Source organism: Vulpes lagopus, chromosome 5 (genome assembly GCF_018345385.1).
Source record: "Vulpes lagopus strain Blue_001 chromosome 5, ASM1834538v1, whole genome shotgun sequence".
In the NCBI taxonomy this organism is placed as follows: domain Eukaryota; kingdom Metazoa; phylum Chordata; class Mammalia; order Carnivora; family Canidae; genus Vulpes; species Vulpes lagopus.
Genome location: NC_054828.1, coordinates 78526692 through 78546208, shown reverse-complemented (window position 1 = coordinate 78546208; position 19517 = coordinate 78526692). Strand labels below are relative to the sequence as shown.

The 19517-nt window shown below is 36.6% G+C and overlaps 1 protein-coding gene and 2 non-coding genes across 3 annotated transcripts in view; all 3 read right to left on the bottom strand.

Moving 5' to 3' along the window:
- The window catches only part of SPAG17 (sperm associated antigen 17), a 221169-nt gene that overhangs the window by 25437 nt on the left and 176215 nt on the right, over nt 1–19517 (bottom strand). The window contains exons 30-35 of the mRNA XM_041754035.1: nt 17826–17970; nt 16120–16274; nt 5461–5649; nt 3620–3765; nt 3195–3325; nt 964–1091 (exon numbers count right to left, since the gene is read on the bottom strand). Coding sequence (XP_041609969.1) covers nt 964–1091; nt 3195–3325; nt 3620–3765; nt 5461–5649; nt 16120–16274; nt 17826–17970 — 894 coding nt within the window. The remainder of the gene's footprint in view (nt 1–963; nt 1092–3194; nt 3326–3619; nt 3766–5460; nt 5650–16119; nt 16275–17825; nt 17971–19517) is intronic.
- On the bottom strand, nt 11387–11456 carry LOC121492295. Its single transcript, XR_005988190.1, has one exon. It is a non-coding gene; the product is annotated as a small nucleolar RNA U2-30 (small nucleolar RNA).
- On the bottom strand, nt 11651–11729 carry LOC121492296. Its single transcript, XR_005988191.1, has one exon. It is a non-coding gene; the product is annotated as a small nucleolar RNA U2-19 (small nucleolar RNA).

Genomic DNA, 19517 nt, shown 5'->3' with positions numbered 1-19517 from the left:
ACCTTGCCCCTGCTAATACCAGATTGTGTAGGGAAGCAAAATTCATTATAAATAAAAAAACCTTATCCTCCCCACCTAACAGTAGTATGTTTCTCTGATCATATTATCAATGTCTTCATTGATTTAATAATTTAACATCTGACAATATGATGGACATATTACACAAATTGCTTACAAAATGAAATCTCAAATCTTGCAAGATGCAAGACTTTATGATTCTTGCTCAAGATTTTTTCTTCCATTCTTTAAAAAACTTTAAGTAGGGCTTCTCGAATCTGACATAATTACAGTGTTTACTTTTTAACATTGTAGTTGCAAATTCTTTATATAATCCTTCACATTATTCTTACATGCTTCAGTCTGTGCATTAGGAAATTAGGGGAGAAAGGGAATGTGAAAGACCTAAAATTGTGTGTTAAAACTAACAAATAGGGATCCCTGGGTGGCGCAGCGGTTTAGCGCCTGCCTTTGGCCCAGGGCGCGATCCTGGAGACCCAGGATCGAATCCCACGTCAGGCTCCTGGTGCATGGAGCCTGCTTCTCCCTCTGCCTATGTCTCTGCCCCTCTCTCTCTCTCTCTCTGTGACTATCATAAATAAATAAAAGTTTTAAAAAAAACTAACAAATAAGGAATGAGAGAAGGAAAGATTTCTATATTGTATAATATCAGTAATTCCACAATAGGAGAGGTAGGATATGTGTTAATCAGAGTGGATATTTTCATACCATAGGAAGATGCTTGAGTCTGCAATATAGGCTAAAAGAAATAAAACTGAGATTTAGCTAGTCAGGTGTATTTCTCTAAAATCTACAAATGTTAAAGTTTCAAATATAAAACTCCTGAGCCCATTAACAATTTACATAAGAATGAAAATATGTGAATATATAAGAGAAGACCTGAAACTCCAAACCACTGAGACAGATATGTAAGCATAGTGACCTTCCAGAAGAAAAAGTTTATACCTCAATGGAGGGAAATGTCTCCCATGACCTTGACCGGAGATTAGGAGGAACAATTGTATCTAATTCTTTCTTCAGTAGCCATGGTGATGCTTCATAAAAAGGGCGAAGGACAGTGATGCTCAGGGCACCTGGTTCAAAGAGTGTTATCAGAGGATCATTTCTCTATCAAAAAATTTCTGAGAAATTCAATAAGTTTTCACTAAATTCAACAAACATATTTTTAAAAAGATTTATTTATTTATTTTAGAGAGTGAGAGAGAGGGTGCAAGTGGGGGAAGGGGCAGAGAAAATCTCAGGCAGACTTCCTACTGAGCATGGAGCCCCACTGCGGGCTCAATCTCATGACCCATGAGATCATAACCTGAGCAGAAACACCTGTCCGATGCTTAACCAACTGAGCCAACCAGACGCCTCTCAACAAATACTTTTTGATAAGTGAGACCCAGTGATTATGCTTAAGAACCTTATGGTCTAACAAGAAAAGTGAGGCTTTTAGTCACTTTAACACCTAGAGACTGGATTTAGATCACCTGGAATTATTGATACCTTACCATCCTTCAAAAACCACATCCAAGTCCTATCAGTTCACTCGAGCTCACCCGATGAATTGCCTTGGATCATTTGACTCTGAGAGATCCTGTTCTGGGTCATAGCAACAACCAGCTTTTATACCTAGATCTATTCTGCGAATGAACCCCACTAGCAGCCAGAGTGACTGATTGTTGGCCCATGATTTAAACTCTTCATTGACCTTCCACTGATAGTAAGATAAAACTGAGTCCTCAGTGTTTTCTCATCCTGCCTCAATTTGCACTACGCCTCCTTCTGTGCATTGGCTACTTTAGCCTTTTCCTTCCTGTTCTCCAAGGCTTTTTGTACTCTGCTTTGTATTGTCTCTCCCAAGAAAGCTCATCCTCTAGTTTAATCAACTGCTACTTATCCACCAGTTCTTAGCTCCAGTGTCTTCAGGGAAGCCTTCCAGACTACAACATGTTCCTCTGTTGGATGTTCTCAAGGAACCATATTCATATGAGATTCTCAAGGAACCATAGATTCATATTCAGAGATTTTGTCCTAATTCATAATCATATAATCACGGTCATTGTGTGGCTATATAATCAATACTGACCTTATTTAACTCTAAGCTCTGTGAAAGCAGGATCCATGCTGTGTTAGCTCACTACTGTATCCCTAATACCTAGCCAGTGTGTTTGGCATATGGTAAGTTATCAAGCAGATTCTAGTTAAATAACAAACAAAGCCATTTGCAATGAATTCTCATATAGTTCCACACATGCACCACACAACCAGAGTGCCTCACTCTCTATATTCACAAAGAGCAAGTTTTCCTATATCATGCACATGTGCATTGTTGCACTAAAATATATTGTGTGCAGAGATGCAGGCATATTTGTAAATAAATTTAAAGTATATCCCACCAGCCAGAGAACAGATAAAAAAGGAACATATATGAATCTAGACACAAAACATTGGTTTCATACATAGATGACATGCAAGTTTATATCTATGTTTAAATACACATATGATATACACTAATGATTCTTTTTATTTTAAGATTTACTTTTTTTTAAGTAATCTCTACTCCCAACATGGGGCTTGAACTCTGAATCCCAAGATCAAGAGTTGCAGCCTCCACCAACTGAACCAGCCAGGTGCCCCTCTGATGATTCTTTCTTGATGCATTATGTGTCACTAATCTTAAGCCACACATTGATTCCTTTGAAATTGATGAAAATAATATAAATATACAATGAATATAATTATATATAATATGCTATATTTCAGGATGGCTTTCTAACTCACATGTCAAATGTATTTTCTTATTAAATTTATCAAGGCAACACTTTCAAAATAACCAAAAAAAAAAAAAAAACCTTACAAGCAATATCTCATTTTTCTTTTTTTCTCTAACAAATTGAATGGAACACATAAATAGAATCATAGCTACATACCTAACGTATGTAAAGACAGATTTAAATCTGCTTATAGGTAAGAGAGGGACTCCTATATAGTTTACATAGGTTGATGCTCTGATAAAGCTTGGAATGAACATAAATAACTGTATAAACAGGTTGATGTGGCCAGGTGGCAAGTAGAGATGAAAAGTGAGCAAAATGAAAAAAGTAGAGATGACATGGGGGTGGACTAGATAAAGAGAATGGGAGCTGGTGAGGGGACACAATGACTTCCAGACATTCTGGGTTTCCTACCTGGCTGTTCCTGTACTGGCTCCTGCAGAACTACAGTAGCCGATTCTCCATATGCCAAAGATAGGTATTCTTCTATGTCACTGTCTCGAAGAAGTTCCGCTCCTGATCCATCAGCATAAATGACAAAAAACCTATTTGAAGCAATAAAATCAAATAACTTAAAGTATTTCATTAAAATGCTCCTTAAACTTGGAATTTAAAAAAGAAGTCAGAGGTGCCTGGCGGCTCAGTCGGGTAAGCATCTGCCTTCAACTCAGGTCATGATCCTAGGGTCCTGGAATCGAGTCCCATGGCAGGCTCCTTCCTAAGCAGGGACTCTGTTTCTTTTCCCTCTGCCTTCCCACGGCTTGTGCTCTGTCTTTCTCTCAAATAAGTGAATAATCCTTAAAAAAATAAAAGTCCTGGGATTATTTTTATCATATTACCTGGGCACGTGTTCACCATAGATTTGCAGATGGTTCTTACAAAGGTGAGTAGCTGATAAAGTATCATAGCCTTCAGCTTTTTCATTTAAATCATTTTCTAAATTGTTTTCAGGTACCATAGTTGATGTGCTACCATCAGCCATAACCTGAGGGAGAAGGTATATAAGCAACTAAAAGAAAAGAAATGTCATAAAGCTTACACTTCCCATTTGAAAAAGCATGTGGTCTTTTGGTATATTCAGAAATCAGAGATATTTATTTCCAAGATAATATTCACTAAGTACAGCTGGCATTAATAAAAGCGAAAACCCAGTAGCACATGTCTACTTACAAACTACACCTAGATTGTGAATACAAACCAGAAGACAAACCAGAATATACTCAGAGGAAAGCAACAAGACTAGCTAGGAACTCCAGATCTTACCTTCTGAGCATTAATTTAAGGAAGTGGGAATTTAAACATTGAGGAACGGCTACTCATGTGATAGTTGTCTTGAAAAATTAAGGAAGTGATAGTGTGGAAGAAGTTTATATTCTGTGATTGCAAGTGCAGAATCAGGATTCGTGAGACTAAATCTTTAGTATCAGCGTGAGATGTGGTATCAGCATGAGAAGAAATATTTTAACTATTACTACTATTTAGAGATGGCATGGATCTCTCCAGAAAAGAGTGTAGTTTAGGCTGAAAGACCACTGAAGGGGATATCCAAGAAGAGCATCAATGCCTAGAAGAAATGTCCCATGTGTTGAAACCTAGGGAGTTTAGGGCCTTAAGGCTCAATTTCAATTCACTATAAATTGAAATTTGTTAGCAGCCTGAACTCATGCTGGGAAGAGTCTCATTTGTTTAGCACAAACCAACAAACAAACAAACAACCCACCAAGTAGGATCAGGCCTACTCTGCATACCAAACCAAAGTTGGGGACTCTGTGCTATGGTTCCAAATCTGAAGAACAACTTCACCACCTACTACACAAACTTCTGCTGTTGGGTGAGGAGTGAAAACAAGGAGAAATGCTTAGAGCAGGGGTTGACAAACCAGTTTTTTTGTCAAGGACCAGAAAGTAAATATTTTAGGATTTGTAGGCCGTACAGTCTCTGCTGTAACTATTTGAGTCTGCTGTTATATGCAAAAGCAACCACAAACAAATGAGCATGGCTGTGTTCCAATAAAACTATATAATGACTTTAACATTTGAATTTCCTATAACTTTTATGTGTCATGAAATATTCTCCTTTTGAGTTTTTCCAACCATTTAAAAATCTAAAAGCCATTTTTAGCTCATGGGCCTATATGAACAGGTGGCCATGGTTTGCCAGCTTTTGGCCTGGATGTAAGAGGATGGTTGTGGGACTGAAGAACAGAGAAACAGAAGATAAAGCTCTATTATCTAAGAGCTAAGCACTTCTCCCACCTTCCCATCTTCAACCCTTCTAGAACCCTCACTAATTTATATTTCTTACCATAGATTTTCTTCCTAGTCAAACTGGTTCTCCCTTTAACCTGAATACAGACCATTCTTATATCTTATAGTTCTTTTTGTTGGCATTATTTACAAATGTTTAGTAATGCTTCTTTCCTTCCATTCTAATTCTGTATTTTGGCTTTAACATTTCTACCATCCCAACAGTTGTTAGACTTTCTATTCCCTTGGAAGTGCGCTTGAGAAGCAAAAATATTGACATTGATTACTGCTCATGCAAAGTATATCTGCAGTAAGTAGATAACTGATCCCCAGGCAGCTAAGGTATAAAGCTGCATGGAACCTGTTAAGTGTGAAATATCTTTTTTTAAAAAAAAAGCCCCAGCCTCTCTCTCCATACTAAGTATGCACTTTACCTGAAAGGTATTTCCCTCAGGATCTAGGACCTCACAGATAACCTCCGATGTGTGCTTCATGATGTACCTGCTAGCTCTTAGCTGCTCACGTTTTTGGAAAGGGTGGTATATATCACTGCTTGTTTCATGACAATATGTAGCTGAACAATCCCTATCAATGTGAAGGCAGCCTGTGTTTGGAGGTAACACCTGGAAGGGTAACAGAAAGAGAGAAATTATATTTAATATGTCTTGTTCAATATGATGGATTTGGAAAATCATTTTGAGGAAAAAACTATACATAGATCTCAGCCACAAACTGTTTTTTCCAGGAAAAAGACATTACCCAAAAGAGGGCTTCAGCTTTGGTAAGGGGGCTCTCTGATAAAGAGGCAAACTGAATAATTAGGATGTAATTTCTGGGACCCCTGAGTGACTCAGTGGTTAAGCGTCTGCCTTTGGCTCAGGGTGTGATCCCAGTCCAGGGATCAAGTTCCACATCAGGCTTCCTGCAGGGAGCCTACTTCTCCCTTTGTCTATGTCTCTGCCTCTCTTGTCTTTCATGAATAAATAAAATATATTTTTTTAAAAGGACGTAATTCCTTTTGTATTATCATAATTTATCTTTTTTTAATAATAAATTTATTTTTTATTGGTGTTCAATTTGCCAACATAATTTATCTACTCACTTTAATATCTTTTCCAAGTAATTGCCTTGTGCCTTCTTATGTCAGATATTTAAGATAATAAAAATGCATTTTAATGGAAGTAAACACACTCATCTCTGTTAAAAATGTTTGGAATCCTTCACGGTTTTGGGCAAAAAGTATCTCAAACAGTTAGAAGCTATGGGATAAATGCTTTTATGAGCTTTTATTTGTTTCGATTCCTCTGGTGGCTAACACAGTCCCTAAGTATTAGTTTTAATATAATGACTTTGGTTCAGATAGATTCATTTTTGAGACGTAATTCATATAACATGAAATGTACATTCAGTGGATTTATCACTAATTTCAGAATATTTCCATCATCCCCAAAAGAAACCCTGATGCCATGAGCAGTCACCCTGCATCAGTCCTGCCCCTAGCAACCAGTGATCAGCTATCTCTATGGATTTGAATATTCTAGATTTCGTACAGATGAAAGCATGCAATATGAGGCCTTTTGTGTAATGTTTTCAAGATTTATCAATGTTGTATGTATCAATACTACATAAAATATTATGTATCTTGGTTACTGATAAATAAATTCCTAATAAAGAATACTTTATTCTTTTCCATAATATTCCATTTTATAGATATATCAAATTTTGTCTATTTATGAGTTGATGGACATGTGTAAGTTATTTGCATAATCTTGCTAATATTAACAATGCTAGCAACATATGTATACAATTTTTTGAGTGGATGTGTATATTAATTTTCCTGAAATACCTACCTAGGAGTAGAATTGCTGGGTTATATGATAACTCTATTTGTAACTTTTTGAGGAACTACCAAACTGCTTTCCAAAATGATTGCACCATTATACTTTCCTATCAGCAATGTATGAGTGTTCCAATTTCTCCACATCATCACTATACTTGTTATTTTCTGTCTTTTTTATTCTAGTTATTTTAGTGGGTGGGAAGTGGTATTTCGTAGTTTTATTTGCAATTCCCTAATGACTAATGATGTTGAGTATCTTTTCATGTACTTATTTGTCATTTATATAACTACTTTGGAGAAATGTCTATTCAAATACTTGCTCATTTAAAAAAAATGGGTTATTAGTCTTCATTGTTGAGCTGTAGTATTTCTTTATATGTTCTGAATACTAGAATGTTATCAGATATATGATTTACAAATAATATCTTCCATTCTGTAGGTTATCTATTCACTTTCTGGGTGGTGTTTTTTTAAAGCACAAAATTTCCTCATTTCAACAAAGTTTTGCTTTTGGTGTCATCTAAGAAATCATTGCCAGATTCAAGGACATGAAGATTGGCACTATGTTTTCTTTTAAGAGATTTATGGTTTGAGAGCTTTTACAATTAAGTCCTTCTGCTTTTGAGCTATTTCTGTGTATAGTTTGAGGTACAAATTCAACTTTATTCACCATTTGTTGAAAGATTATTCTTGCCCTCACCAAATTAGCATGGCATGCTTATAAAAAATTTATTGACGACAGGTTGATAATAAATGAACACTTAGTTCTATTCTATTGATCGATATGCCTATCTTTTTTTTCTCATACCACACTGTCTTAATTACTGTAGCTTTGTAGCAAGTTTTGAAATTGGGAAGTGTGAGTCATCTAAGTTTGTTATTTTTCAAGATTGTTTGGGCTATTTGGAGTACTTCGAATTTACGTAAGATTTTCGGTATCAGCTTATCAATGTTTGCACAGAAAGGGCAGCCAGGATGATGATAAAGAATGTAGGCAATACTATCATTTTAACAATATTAAGTCTTCCATAAACTTAATATGTAATATTGTCCTGTTGGTTTTCTAAAAACAATCTGATCAATAAATCTTATCCAAATCTAAAAAAAAAAAAAATTTAATTTCTTTCAGTGATATTTTGTAGTTTTCAGTGCATAAGTCTTATTCCTATTAAATTTATTTCTGGGTATTTTATTCATTTTTAAAATCTGCATTACCCCACTCACCTTTCCTCTAGTAATCATCAGTTTGTTCTCTATGTTTAGGAGTGTGTTTCTTGGTTTGTCACTCTTTTTTTTTTTTCCTTTCTGTATTTGTCTCTTAAATTCCACATATGGGTGAAATCATATGGTATTTTCTGTTCTCTGACTGACTTATTTCACTTAGTATTATACTCTCTAGATCCTTCCATGTTGTTGCAGATGGCAAGATTTCATTCTTTTTTTATGTCTGAGTAATATTCTATTGCAAATATACCATATCTTCTTTACCCACTCATTGAGCTGCTTCCATAATTTGGCTATTGTAAATAATGCTGCAATAAACTTAGAGATGCATATATCTTTCCAAGTCAGGGGTGTTGTATTCTTTGGGTAAATACTCAGTAATGTCATTACTGAATCATAAGTCAGTTCTGGATCATAAGATCCAGATTAACTTTTTGAGAAACCTCCATACTGCTTTCCACAGTGTCTATTCCAGTTTGAATTTCCACCAACAGTATAAAGTGTACCTTTTTCTCTGCATCCTTGCCAACACTTGTTACTTCTCATATTATTGATTTTAGCTATTCTGACAAGTGTGAAGTGATAACCCATTGTAGTTTTGATTTGTATTTCCCTAATAACTAGTGATGTTGAAGATCTTTTCATGTGTGTATTGGCCATCTGTATGTCTTCTTTGGAAAAGTGTTCATGTCTTCTGCCCATTTTTAATTGGATTATTTATCTTGTGCATGTGTTGAGTTGTGTAAGTTCTTTATATATTTTGGATACTAATCCTTTATCAGACATACATTTGAAAATATCTTCTACCATTCAGTTAATTTTCCTTTAGTTTTTTGTTGATTGTTTCCTTCACTGTACAGAAAGAATTTTGATGTTATCCCAACAATTTATTTTTGCTTTTGTTTCCCTTGCTCCAGAAAACATATCTTAAAAAATGTTTCTATAGCCAATGTCAGAGAAATTACTACCTGTGCCCTCTTCTAGGATTTTTATGGTTTCAGGTCTCACATTTAGGTCTTTAATACATTTTTAGTTCATTTTTTGTATATAGTCTAAGAACGTAGTTGTGTTTCATTCTTTTGCATGTAGCTGTCCAGTTTTCCCAACACCATTTGTTGAAAAGAAATATTTTATTCCTTTTGATGCTACTTTAAATGGATTGTTTTCTTAATTTCAATTTTGGATTGCTCATTGTTAATGTAGAAAAATACAACTGACTTTTGTATATTGATTTTACATCTTGTAACCTTGCTGAACTTTTTAATTAGTTCTAATAGTGTGTGGATATGTGTGTGTATATGTATTCCTGCTACATCGCATCCTTAGGATCTTCTAAATACACTTATATTGTCTGTACAAAAAAGAGATAGTTTTACTTTTTCCTTTCCCATCTATTTGCATATTATTTATTTTATTTTATGATTGTCCTGGTTAGACCCTTCAGTACAATGCTGAGTTGGAAGGATGAGAGCAAACATTCATGTCCTATGCCCAATCTTAGGGGGAAAGCTTTTGGTCTTTTACCAATAAGAATGCTGTTTATGAGCTGTAGGCTTTTTTTGTTTTTGTTTTGTTCCTTAGTATTTTTTGGGTTTTCTTGTAGATGCCCTTTATGAGGTTGAAGTTCCATCTATTCCTAGTATATTCAGTTTTTTTTTTTAATCATGAAAGGGTGTTGAATTCTGTCAAATGCTTTCCTGTCAAATTATACAGATAACCATTAGGTTTCTTTCCGTTATTCTATTAATATAGTATATTATATTATTGATTTTTGCATCTTGAAACACTCTTTAATTCATAGGATAAATCCCACTTGGTGACCATTATAATCATTTTTACATGTTGCTGGATACAGTTGGCTAGCATTTTCTTGAGGATTTTTATCTATCTTCATAAGAGATATTGGTCTGTGGTTTTCTTGTGATGACTTTGTCTGGTTGTGGCATCAGGGTAATAATGGCCTGATAGAATTGGTTGGAAAGTTTTCCCTCCTCTTCTATATATTGGAAGAGTTTGTGAAAATTATTCAATGTTAATTCTTCCACAAATGTTGGTAGAATTTACCAGTGAAGCCATCTGAGCTTGGGCTTTTCTGTGTGCTACATTTTAAAATTACCAATTCAATCTCTACTTCTTATAAGTCAGTTCTGATATTTTGGTTTTTCTTGATTCAGATTTGGAAGTTTGTATCTGTCTGAAAATTTATTCATTTCATCTATAGTATCTAATCTGTTGATAATCATAGTTATTTCCTTACAATTATTTTCATTTTTGTAAGGTTGGTAAAATGTGGTTCTTTCATTCCTAATTCTAGTAATTTGAGTCTCCCCCCTTTCCTTCCCTTTCTCTCTCTGTGTCTCTATCTTGCTAAAAGTTTGTCAATTTTGGGGATCCCTGGGTGGCTCAGCAGTTTAACGCCACCTTCCGCCCAGGGCGTGATCCTGGAGACCCGGGATGGAGTTCCATGCCAGGCTCCCTGCGTGGAGCCTCCCTCTCTCTCTCTCTCTCTCTCTCTCTCTCTGTGTGTGTCTCTCATGAATAAATAAATAAAATCTTAAAAAAAAAGTTTGTCAATTTTGTTGATCTTTTCAAAGAAACAACTTCTGGTTTTGTTGACTCTATTTTCTATTCTGTCTTTTATTTATTTCTATTATGGTCTATTATTCACTTCTTTATTTTTGCAGTGGTTTTAGTTTGCCTTCTGTTTACTAGTTTCTTAGGATAGAAAGCTAGATTATTTATTTGAATTCTTATTTTATAATATACTCATTGAGGCAATATAAAACTAGAAATTTTCCTTTATGCATTGTTTTTGCCCTGCTCCATAATTTTTGGTATATTAAAGATTTTATTTTCAGTCATCTCAAAGCAATTTCCTTGTGATTTCTTCTCTGTGTTAATTTTCACATATTTGTGGATTTCCCAAACATCTTTCTGTTTACTGATTTTTAATTTAATTCCATGGTGGTGGTAGAACATATTTTGTATGGTTTTGATCCTTTTAAATCTACAGAGACTTTTTTGTGATATAATAAATAATCTTTCCTGGAAAATGTTCCATGTGTACTTTAGAATAATGTGTTTTGTTGTTGATGAGTGTTCTAGATGTCTAGCAGGTCTTGTTGTGTTATGCTGCTGTTTAAGTCTTTGATTACTCACTTTTATTGTTTATTGTTCTATCCATTACTGAAAATGGGCTACTGAAGTCTCCAAATATTATTGTTGAATTATCTGTTTCTCCTTTTAACCGTGACAGTTTTTACTATTTAAAACTACTTTTTTTTCCCCTTCAATTCTGAGCTCAGATCAAGTGTAGAAGCCTTTATAGCTGTAAAGGTCAGTAGTAAAACCTTTTTATCATTGCTCAGAACTCAATAGTCTCATATACACACATCTCCCCTCTCTTCTCACCAATCTCATTCATCAAGGCCTCAGTTATACATGGTCACCTTTATACACACACACACACACACACACACACACACACACACACACACACACACACACACACACACACACACCTCCAGACATAAGCCCTATTGTTTTAAATTTCTTTTGCTTCTCAGAACTAGAGATCATGCATCAGGTAGATTGGAAGATTCTTCTGATGCTCATTTTTGGTCATTTTCATCATTGATCCCCTTCAGTTAGAGCAGATCTCAGAGAAAAAAACCGGACATTTGTGTAATACACAACCCTGGAAATACTCATGTGTTTGGGGCATATTGTTAGGTGCTTAATATGCTTATAATTGTTATGTTTTCTTGATGGAGTAATCCTTTTATATTATAACATAACTTCTTTGTCTCTGGTAATATTTTGGTGTAAAATCTATTTTGTCTGAATTAGTATAGCTACTCCAGTTCCTTTTCAATTACTTATTGCAGGTCTATCTATTTTCATCCTTTTCCCTTCAACCTATTTGTGTCTTTGACCATATAAGTGTATCTCTTGTCAACAGCATATATGTGGATCATGTTTTTTAATCCATTTTTCCAATATCTGCTTTCTATTGGATTGTTTAGTCCATTTATATTTAATGTAATTACTAAGGTCGGTTTTACATCTTCCAATTTTTTATTTGTTCTCTATATAGTTTATGCTTCTTTTCCTCCTCTATTCATTCATTACTGTCTTCTTTTGTTTTAAATAGACATTTTTAGTGTGCCATTTTAGTTCCCTTGTTTCTTCTTTTTTTTTTTTTTTGGAGGGGGCAGAAAAAAAATCCAAAATTTATTCTCCAACAAGACAGCATTAACAGGTAAAACCATAGGGGTTTCTCCACAGATCATACATTCACATGTGCATGATTTGCTTAACAGGGAGAAAGGCTCTTGTGTGCGCTCTCCCTTGTTTCTTTTACTATATATTTTTTCAGTTATTAGAGTTGCCTAAAGATCACAAATAATGTCTTATAACCATCTAGATTGAATTAATAACTTAATTTCAATATTATACAAAATCTTTGCTCCTATTTGGCTCCATTTCTTCCCTTTGACTTTGTGTTATTATTATAAAAATTACATCTTTATACATTATAAGCACATATTCCTTGGAATCTAAAAAGCCAAATTCATGTGCAGGACTGTATGCATGACCAGAAAAGAACTCTCAAAGTCCTAATTTTTCATTCTTGCTGATCAAAAGAATCTGCATAAGCAGGGAGTGAAGGCTAAGTAGAGTTATAAACTTCCAGCTGGATCACTGAAAAAAATACCACACTATGCAAACAGAGCCCTCAATAGAGGATGATTCCAAGGAATATGTCAGAGCTTTTCATAACCTTATACAGGTTTCTGTTCCCCAGCTGTTCCTTTTAATTTTTTGTTCACCCTCTTGTTTGTTATTGCCACCTCAGGCAGCTGTAATGTTAAATAATCACCTCTGTTTGGGGGAAAAGTCTGTAGTGAGTGAGCTCAGAGTCAGATAAAATAAAGATAACCCTGCCAGTGGGGTTTCCAGGGAACTGCCAAATAGGTCAATCATGACAATATTTTGTGATAAGACTTTTGAAGAGCTCTAAATCTATCCTTCCTCTTTCATTATTTGCTGGAATGCTGGTTTTCATTGCTTTCATGAATGTGAAGATGTTGATTCTCAAGGCTACCATGAAGTTGGGGGAGGGGAGGGAGATATGGCAAGTGAAATCACTGTGAATCTTGCTGTACATCCTGAGATTGAGTCTTTTTCTTTTTCTTTTTTTTCTGATTGTTGAAATCCTTTGGTTGATTTCCAGAGTTCTGAAAAAGTTGATTTTTGACAATATTTTCAGTTTTCTAGTTGTCTTTATGGACTAGTGTATTTTCGGAGGCCTTTGCACCATTTTTCTGGAAGTGTCTCATACTGACTATGCACCATTGCTCAGGCCCAGAGAACTGCATTGGAGCTTGTCTGAGACTTTTCTGTGGTTTCAGACACATTTTAGAGTAGGTTCTGGTGGATGATTAAATTTGTGACTTTCCTGGCCTCCAAAAGTCCTCATCAAAATGGACCCAAATGGTCAGATTGACTATAACTTACTGAAAGCTGCTCTGGGCAGAAAAAGATGTCCTGTAATATCCACTGCCATACCATAAAACAACTGAAGTAGAAATGCCAATGTAGAAATGCCAAAAGTAAACCTGATAAACAAGATGTGCCTTTCTTTCTAGGGAGTGAACCTGGAGAAACATCTACGCTGAAGCCTAGAGACTCAACATGTCAAATATAGTGATGAACCACATTTTCTGCTAGAGATTGTTCTTGATTAACCTGATAGCTAGTAAGCAAATAGAATTTCCATGATTTTACATTCTCATATTTTACATACGCTGCTCAAAGTTTACTATAAAATTTGCCTCTTCTAACTGATTTCACATACTGAGTAGAGGATATAACCACATTCCATTATAAGGTGTTTGTTTATGGTACTGCTAACAAAGACAAGGACTCTTAAAGTCCTTTTACCAAAGTATTCTTATAAATCCATATTACATTTCTGTATCTTCTCCAAAGGAACCATTTAGGCTGGATCATACTGGCATAGAAGAGTCTGACTACTCTCTTTCAGAAGCTTGTTCTAACACACACACACACACACACACACACACATACATTTTTTCCTCAGAAAGACAGTAGGTTTCCTGATCTAGGGAAACTAGTTTAGATTCCTAGAATGAGGGACACAGGAAGATTTTCCATGGGAAATAATAGACCCATTATTTGTCATTTTATCTTCCTGAAACCCTCTAGCTAGGTGGATGGTTTCAACCTACTTGTGACACATTATAGACTTAGAGGATAACAACTATTATACCTGCCTTCTATTTGATGTCTTGGTTAACCTTTTTAGTGATATATATATGTGTATATATATCCAGCCTTTTAGTGATATATATACATATACATATATATCCTAAAATCCAGCCTTACTCATCATACTGCCCATTGTCCTCATGCTGGTGAGTGAGAAAATGATGATCAACCAATAGGGGATGGGCAACAGGTATTTTTGAATGCCATCTTTCAGTGCTATACAACTATAGAACTATAATAGTTGTTGGTAATTTTATTTGTGGAGTTTTGTTGTTTTCTTTCCAGTTGGAAACTAAGGTCTGTGTGTTTCTCAACCAGGAGCTATCAACCTTCCAATCCTTTCTTGTGCTTTGTTTTGGGAGATTGGGCAAATCTGGAAGGAACAGTGGCTACAGAATAGTGGCAGACACTGGATGTCTCTAAATTGGATCTCTTTTCTGTTTGTGTCTCTTTCTCCAGTGGCAAGTGTTATTGGTTCTAAAATTCCTTTGCCCTCATAATTGTAACCATTAGAGTTTGGGACTATGATAAAAACAAGGCAAAAACAGGCCTCATCACAGAATTTTAGGGGATTCTCATGACATCTGGCAGCAAACATGGTACTGGAATATGGATGCTGCCAATCTCCTGAAAAAAATTGACATTCTAAATATTGTAGAAGAAAAATAGCACCCCTTAGCCAACTGCTACATTTCACAATCATGTCTCACTTTCAGCACCTGCCTTGCCCCATAACAATCTACACTAGAAGAAGAGGCAGCAAGATAACATTATTTCAAGGGATGGGATGGACAAACTGGCTTCAGCAGCTTTCACAGTAATAAATGTTTGTCACTGAGGTCTTTGTCCGTCATTTTCTGGTTTTGTGTTCTCAGTATCATGTGACATTGTATATGATATCCTGGAACTTGTCTCTTCTCCAGTAAGTGGAAAGATGGAGGCAAATCCTTCCAAAGCTAAAGGGACTGCAGTCTGACACTAGGTGGTTGTGATTAATATGGAAATGTAGGAAGGTACAGGAGTTCCTAACAGAGCTTCTCCCTGAGCCTTCAAAAACAAAGCTTTGCAAGCTGCCTTCCTAGGACCACAGAGATCATATACTCCCTCCCATCCTGGGGACACTAGGTAGAGTGGGGATGGACTGGATATGGGAAGGATAGGAGAGTGTGAATAAGGACAGAGATGGCAGGAGGTGAAGCTTGTGTGGTAGGCACAGGACAGATCACATGAATGATTCTAACAGTGCCTGCCACCTACCACATAAAAGGTCCCCAACAAATACATTCTAGTTTAAAATCTTAATCCATGGGGATCCCTGGGTAGCTCAGTGGTTTAGCGCCTGCCTTTGGCCCAGGGTGTGATCCTGGAGTCCCAGAACTGAGTTCCACATCAGGCTCCCTGCATGGAGCCTGCTTCTCCCTCTGCCTGTGTCTCTGCCTCTCTCTCTCTCTCTCTCTCTGTGCCTCATGAATGAATAAATAAATAAAATCTTTAAAAAAAAATCTTAATCCAAAAATACCAAAGCATTGTAAGACAAGTAGGACAGTGTTTTTATGCAGTGGGTTGTAAAAAGAAGGTGATTAAGTAAAAAGAGACTGAGAAGTGTGTTCTAAGAACATGAGACAAGAGGAACAACAGCTGTACATGGCAGGAATATTCACCACCACAAAGGAGTAGGTTTTCTTAGTTGAATGGACACTTACCTTTGGTGTTCCTCATTTTCCTCTAGACCCACCTGGTATTTTCCCTGTGGCTTTGCAATAATAGATGTCCCATCCCCAAAGGTAGCACAGCAGCTACTGTCTTCGCAGTTGGTGATGATAGTGGCATAGTGTGAGTTTTCTATCCGCATGCACTTCACCTGCCTGGTGACAGTTTGAGGATGTTCAGCTGCAAGCAAATGCAAGGTAAGCAGATCTGATGGAATGCACGCATTGGGAAACACACCCACCTGCTGAGTTTGCTCCAGTCTTCTGGCCGCCTAGACCAGAAGTCAAGACCAAGTACTGAGAATTCACTCCACAGGGCTGATGTGTGGTCTACTCACTGTCAGTGCAGAGTAATTCTTGCAGAATAACTCTTCCTACCTCATTTAGTATGCTGTTTTGTTCTCCCTACTATTTTTATTTTGAGAAATTGAAGATACCCAGAAGAGCATGAAATATAATTTAATTATTCATATGCTTACCAATCAAAATTTATACTTGTTAATATTTTGGAATATTTGTTTCAATATTTTTAATATGCATATAAGAGAACAATTACAGGTAAGTTGAAGTTCGCTTTTCTCATTTCTGGGTTTATTCTCTTCTCTTGTAGTCCTCTTTTATCTGTTCTATAAATATATGTATCAAAAGTAATGTATAATCTTTTATGGCATTTAAATATGCATACATTATGTATTAGTGTATGTATCACTCTACACCTACTTTTTTCTACTTAACATTGCTTTGAGACCTTCATCCATCTTGATATACAGGTGTGGGGTATATGTTTGTATGTGTGTATACTTCATTCCTTTTAGCTACATAGAGTATTCCTTTGGAAGAATATTATATTGCATTTTATTTTTCTATTCTGATGGACATCTATTTATCAGCATTTTGATATTACACTTGATGTTGCAAGTATCACTCTGAACCTGTTTCCGTGTACAGATAGGTAAGAGTGTTATAAGAGTGTCTCTCTACATATACCCAGAAGTGGAGTAGTGCATCATATAATATGCACATTTTAAACTTATAGACATTTTAAAATTGCCCTCTCCAGTGGCTTTTTAAATTCTCACTCTAATCAGTGGGGCATGAAGGTGGTTCTTTTCCAACTCGCTTGCCAATTTTATTGCACTTAATTTGGCAATGAAGCATACTGCAATAAACAAACTCTGGAATTAAAGAAAAAAGAGTTAGGGAGTAATCTGTCTTTAAAAATCTTGTTTAAGTTTAGGCTAGGAAAGGTGTTATGCTTTTATTATCTTTGCCCAGGTTCTTGTCAATTACCATCTGCAGCTTGTTCATCTCTCATGCCATCTTCTCATGATGAGAAGCATGTTCAGAATTGAAGGAAGACCTAACTGAGGTCACCTATATGCAAATCAGTTTCCATAGGGACCAACAGAAACAGGTCTCAGGCAATGGAGTCACTATTATTAACTTTTAGTCGCCACCAATCCAGACCACAGATTTTAGCAGTGAAAATGGGAAAAGGTACAATATTCATCCGCCAGCTAGAGCTTTCACCACTCCCACATCCGTTGAGGATAAATAACATAACAAAAGGGCCTCAGAGGTCCTGCTCTGGACTACATGTGTATTCTTTGGTTGACAGAGTTCTTCAAAAAATTATTTTCATATATGTGTGTGTTAAAAAAAGCAGTAGGGTTTCTACTCATATTATCCTAAATACACAAATATTGTCACATGCTTGAAAAATAAAACTTACTTTTTTGGTGATCATCTGGAGGAGTAATACGATCTTCATAAACTTGATAAAAGGTTGTGATTCTGGTACCATCAGCATGATCCACTATCCGAGTGCCATCTTTCTTTTCTACAATGACTACTTTGTCTTCTCGAGTTGTCATAACCTAAACATACAAAGGCAGAGCATGATCATTTGATCAGGTGGCTAATCCCAGGTGTGTTTATTTTTATACCTCACTGAATACCATTAAAATCTTAGTTATCTATTTTTAAGCTAAAGTCTTATCTCCTCTATTTGGTCAAAGCTTTACAACAATCCTGGAAGGCAGGCAATGCTATCCTCATTTTGTAGATGAGAGAATTTAGGCTTGGAGAAGTTAAGAAATTTGCTCAAAATCACTCCCCAAGTGCCAGGGTTGGTGTTAGACTATGGCCGTTTGACTTGAAAATTGACGCTCCTTCCATTGTTGTATATTTGTAAGAAACAAGTTAACATCATGCCTGGCCTGACCCAGGTCTGTCATGGAAAATGACCCCAAGTCCTGCCTCCTTGAAAATTATAGGTTTCAAGTGAGCACAGCCTGCTGAAGCTGCGTTGCATGCTATGCCAGTCTCGGTCTAATGTCATCAGAATACAACATGAACAGAGGCCATGGCTTCTCTGTGTCAAGCCGATCCATACACTCACAGGCTCTTGTCTGCAGCTGCTATTCATGCCTCATGTGGGCTTGAGGGGTAAAGGAGGCTGTGCCTGTGGGTCGTTATTGGGCCTCTGCATAGGATGAGGGTGCCACACTGATCATGCTGCTTTTGCTGCCTTGTCTCCTTCCCTAAAGCAGAGCAAATGCAGGTGCAGATTAAAGCCTAGATGTTCTGTTATTTTGATTGTCCATTTTAAACTGTAATCTCTTCTATTCCAGTGAAGAGTCTTACTGCGGAAGACGGATAGAAGGTATGAGAAAGAAAATAGCTGTTAATCATCCAAGGCAGGACGCTGATGGGTGGTTACTTGGTCAGCCCAGTATGTCCCAGGTCTACTCCAACGTGGAGTGCCGACCATGCACTGTGAACTGTGACAGGTACTGGAGATACAATAATGGATGAGACTAAAGTTGAAGTCCCTATCCTCCAGGAGTTATAGACCAGAGGGAAGACAGTCATTAAGAAAGTCACTGAAGGAGCCCTTTGAAGGATCACCCAGTCAGCGTCTGCAGTGAAGGTCCTGATGTGGTCTGGCTTTCTCTCTGAGGAAGCAATGCCAGAACTTGGATTTGGTGTGTTTGTACAGGGGAGCAGCATTGAGGACACAAAGGACCCCAGGAAGCAGTGAGGAGAAAGGTAGGAAATAAGGCTAGAACGGGAGGGACCAAAAGAGAAGAGGGCTTTAAACTATTATTAAAGACTTCAGCCTTTATCCCAAGTAGAGCCAAAGTAGGAGAGAAGCAAGAGTCACAAAGGAAATTTACTTGGTCTTGCAAATACTTCAATCCGAATGAACAATCAGGCCCTTCTATACAGTAGCCATGGTTGATCAGTGAAGATCTAAAACCCCTAGTTGTGTGTGTGTGTGTGTGTGTGTGTGTGTGTGGCAGATATGGAGATGCACAGCCTGTATCTCTCATTAAGAGAGGACTTGTCCCTCAGCTGGGGGGTGAGGGACCATCACAAACAGCCTGTGGCTCTCAGATATTTCCATGTCTGCCCCAGTTGC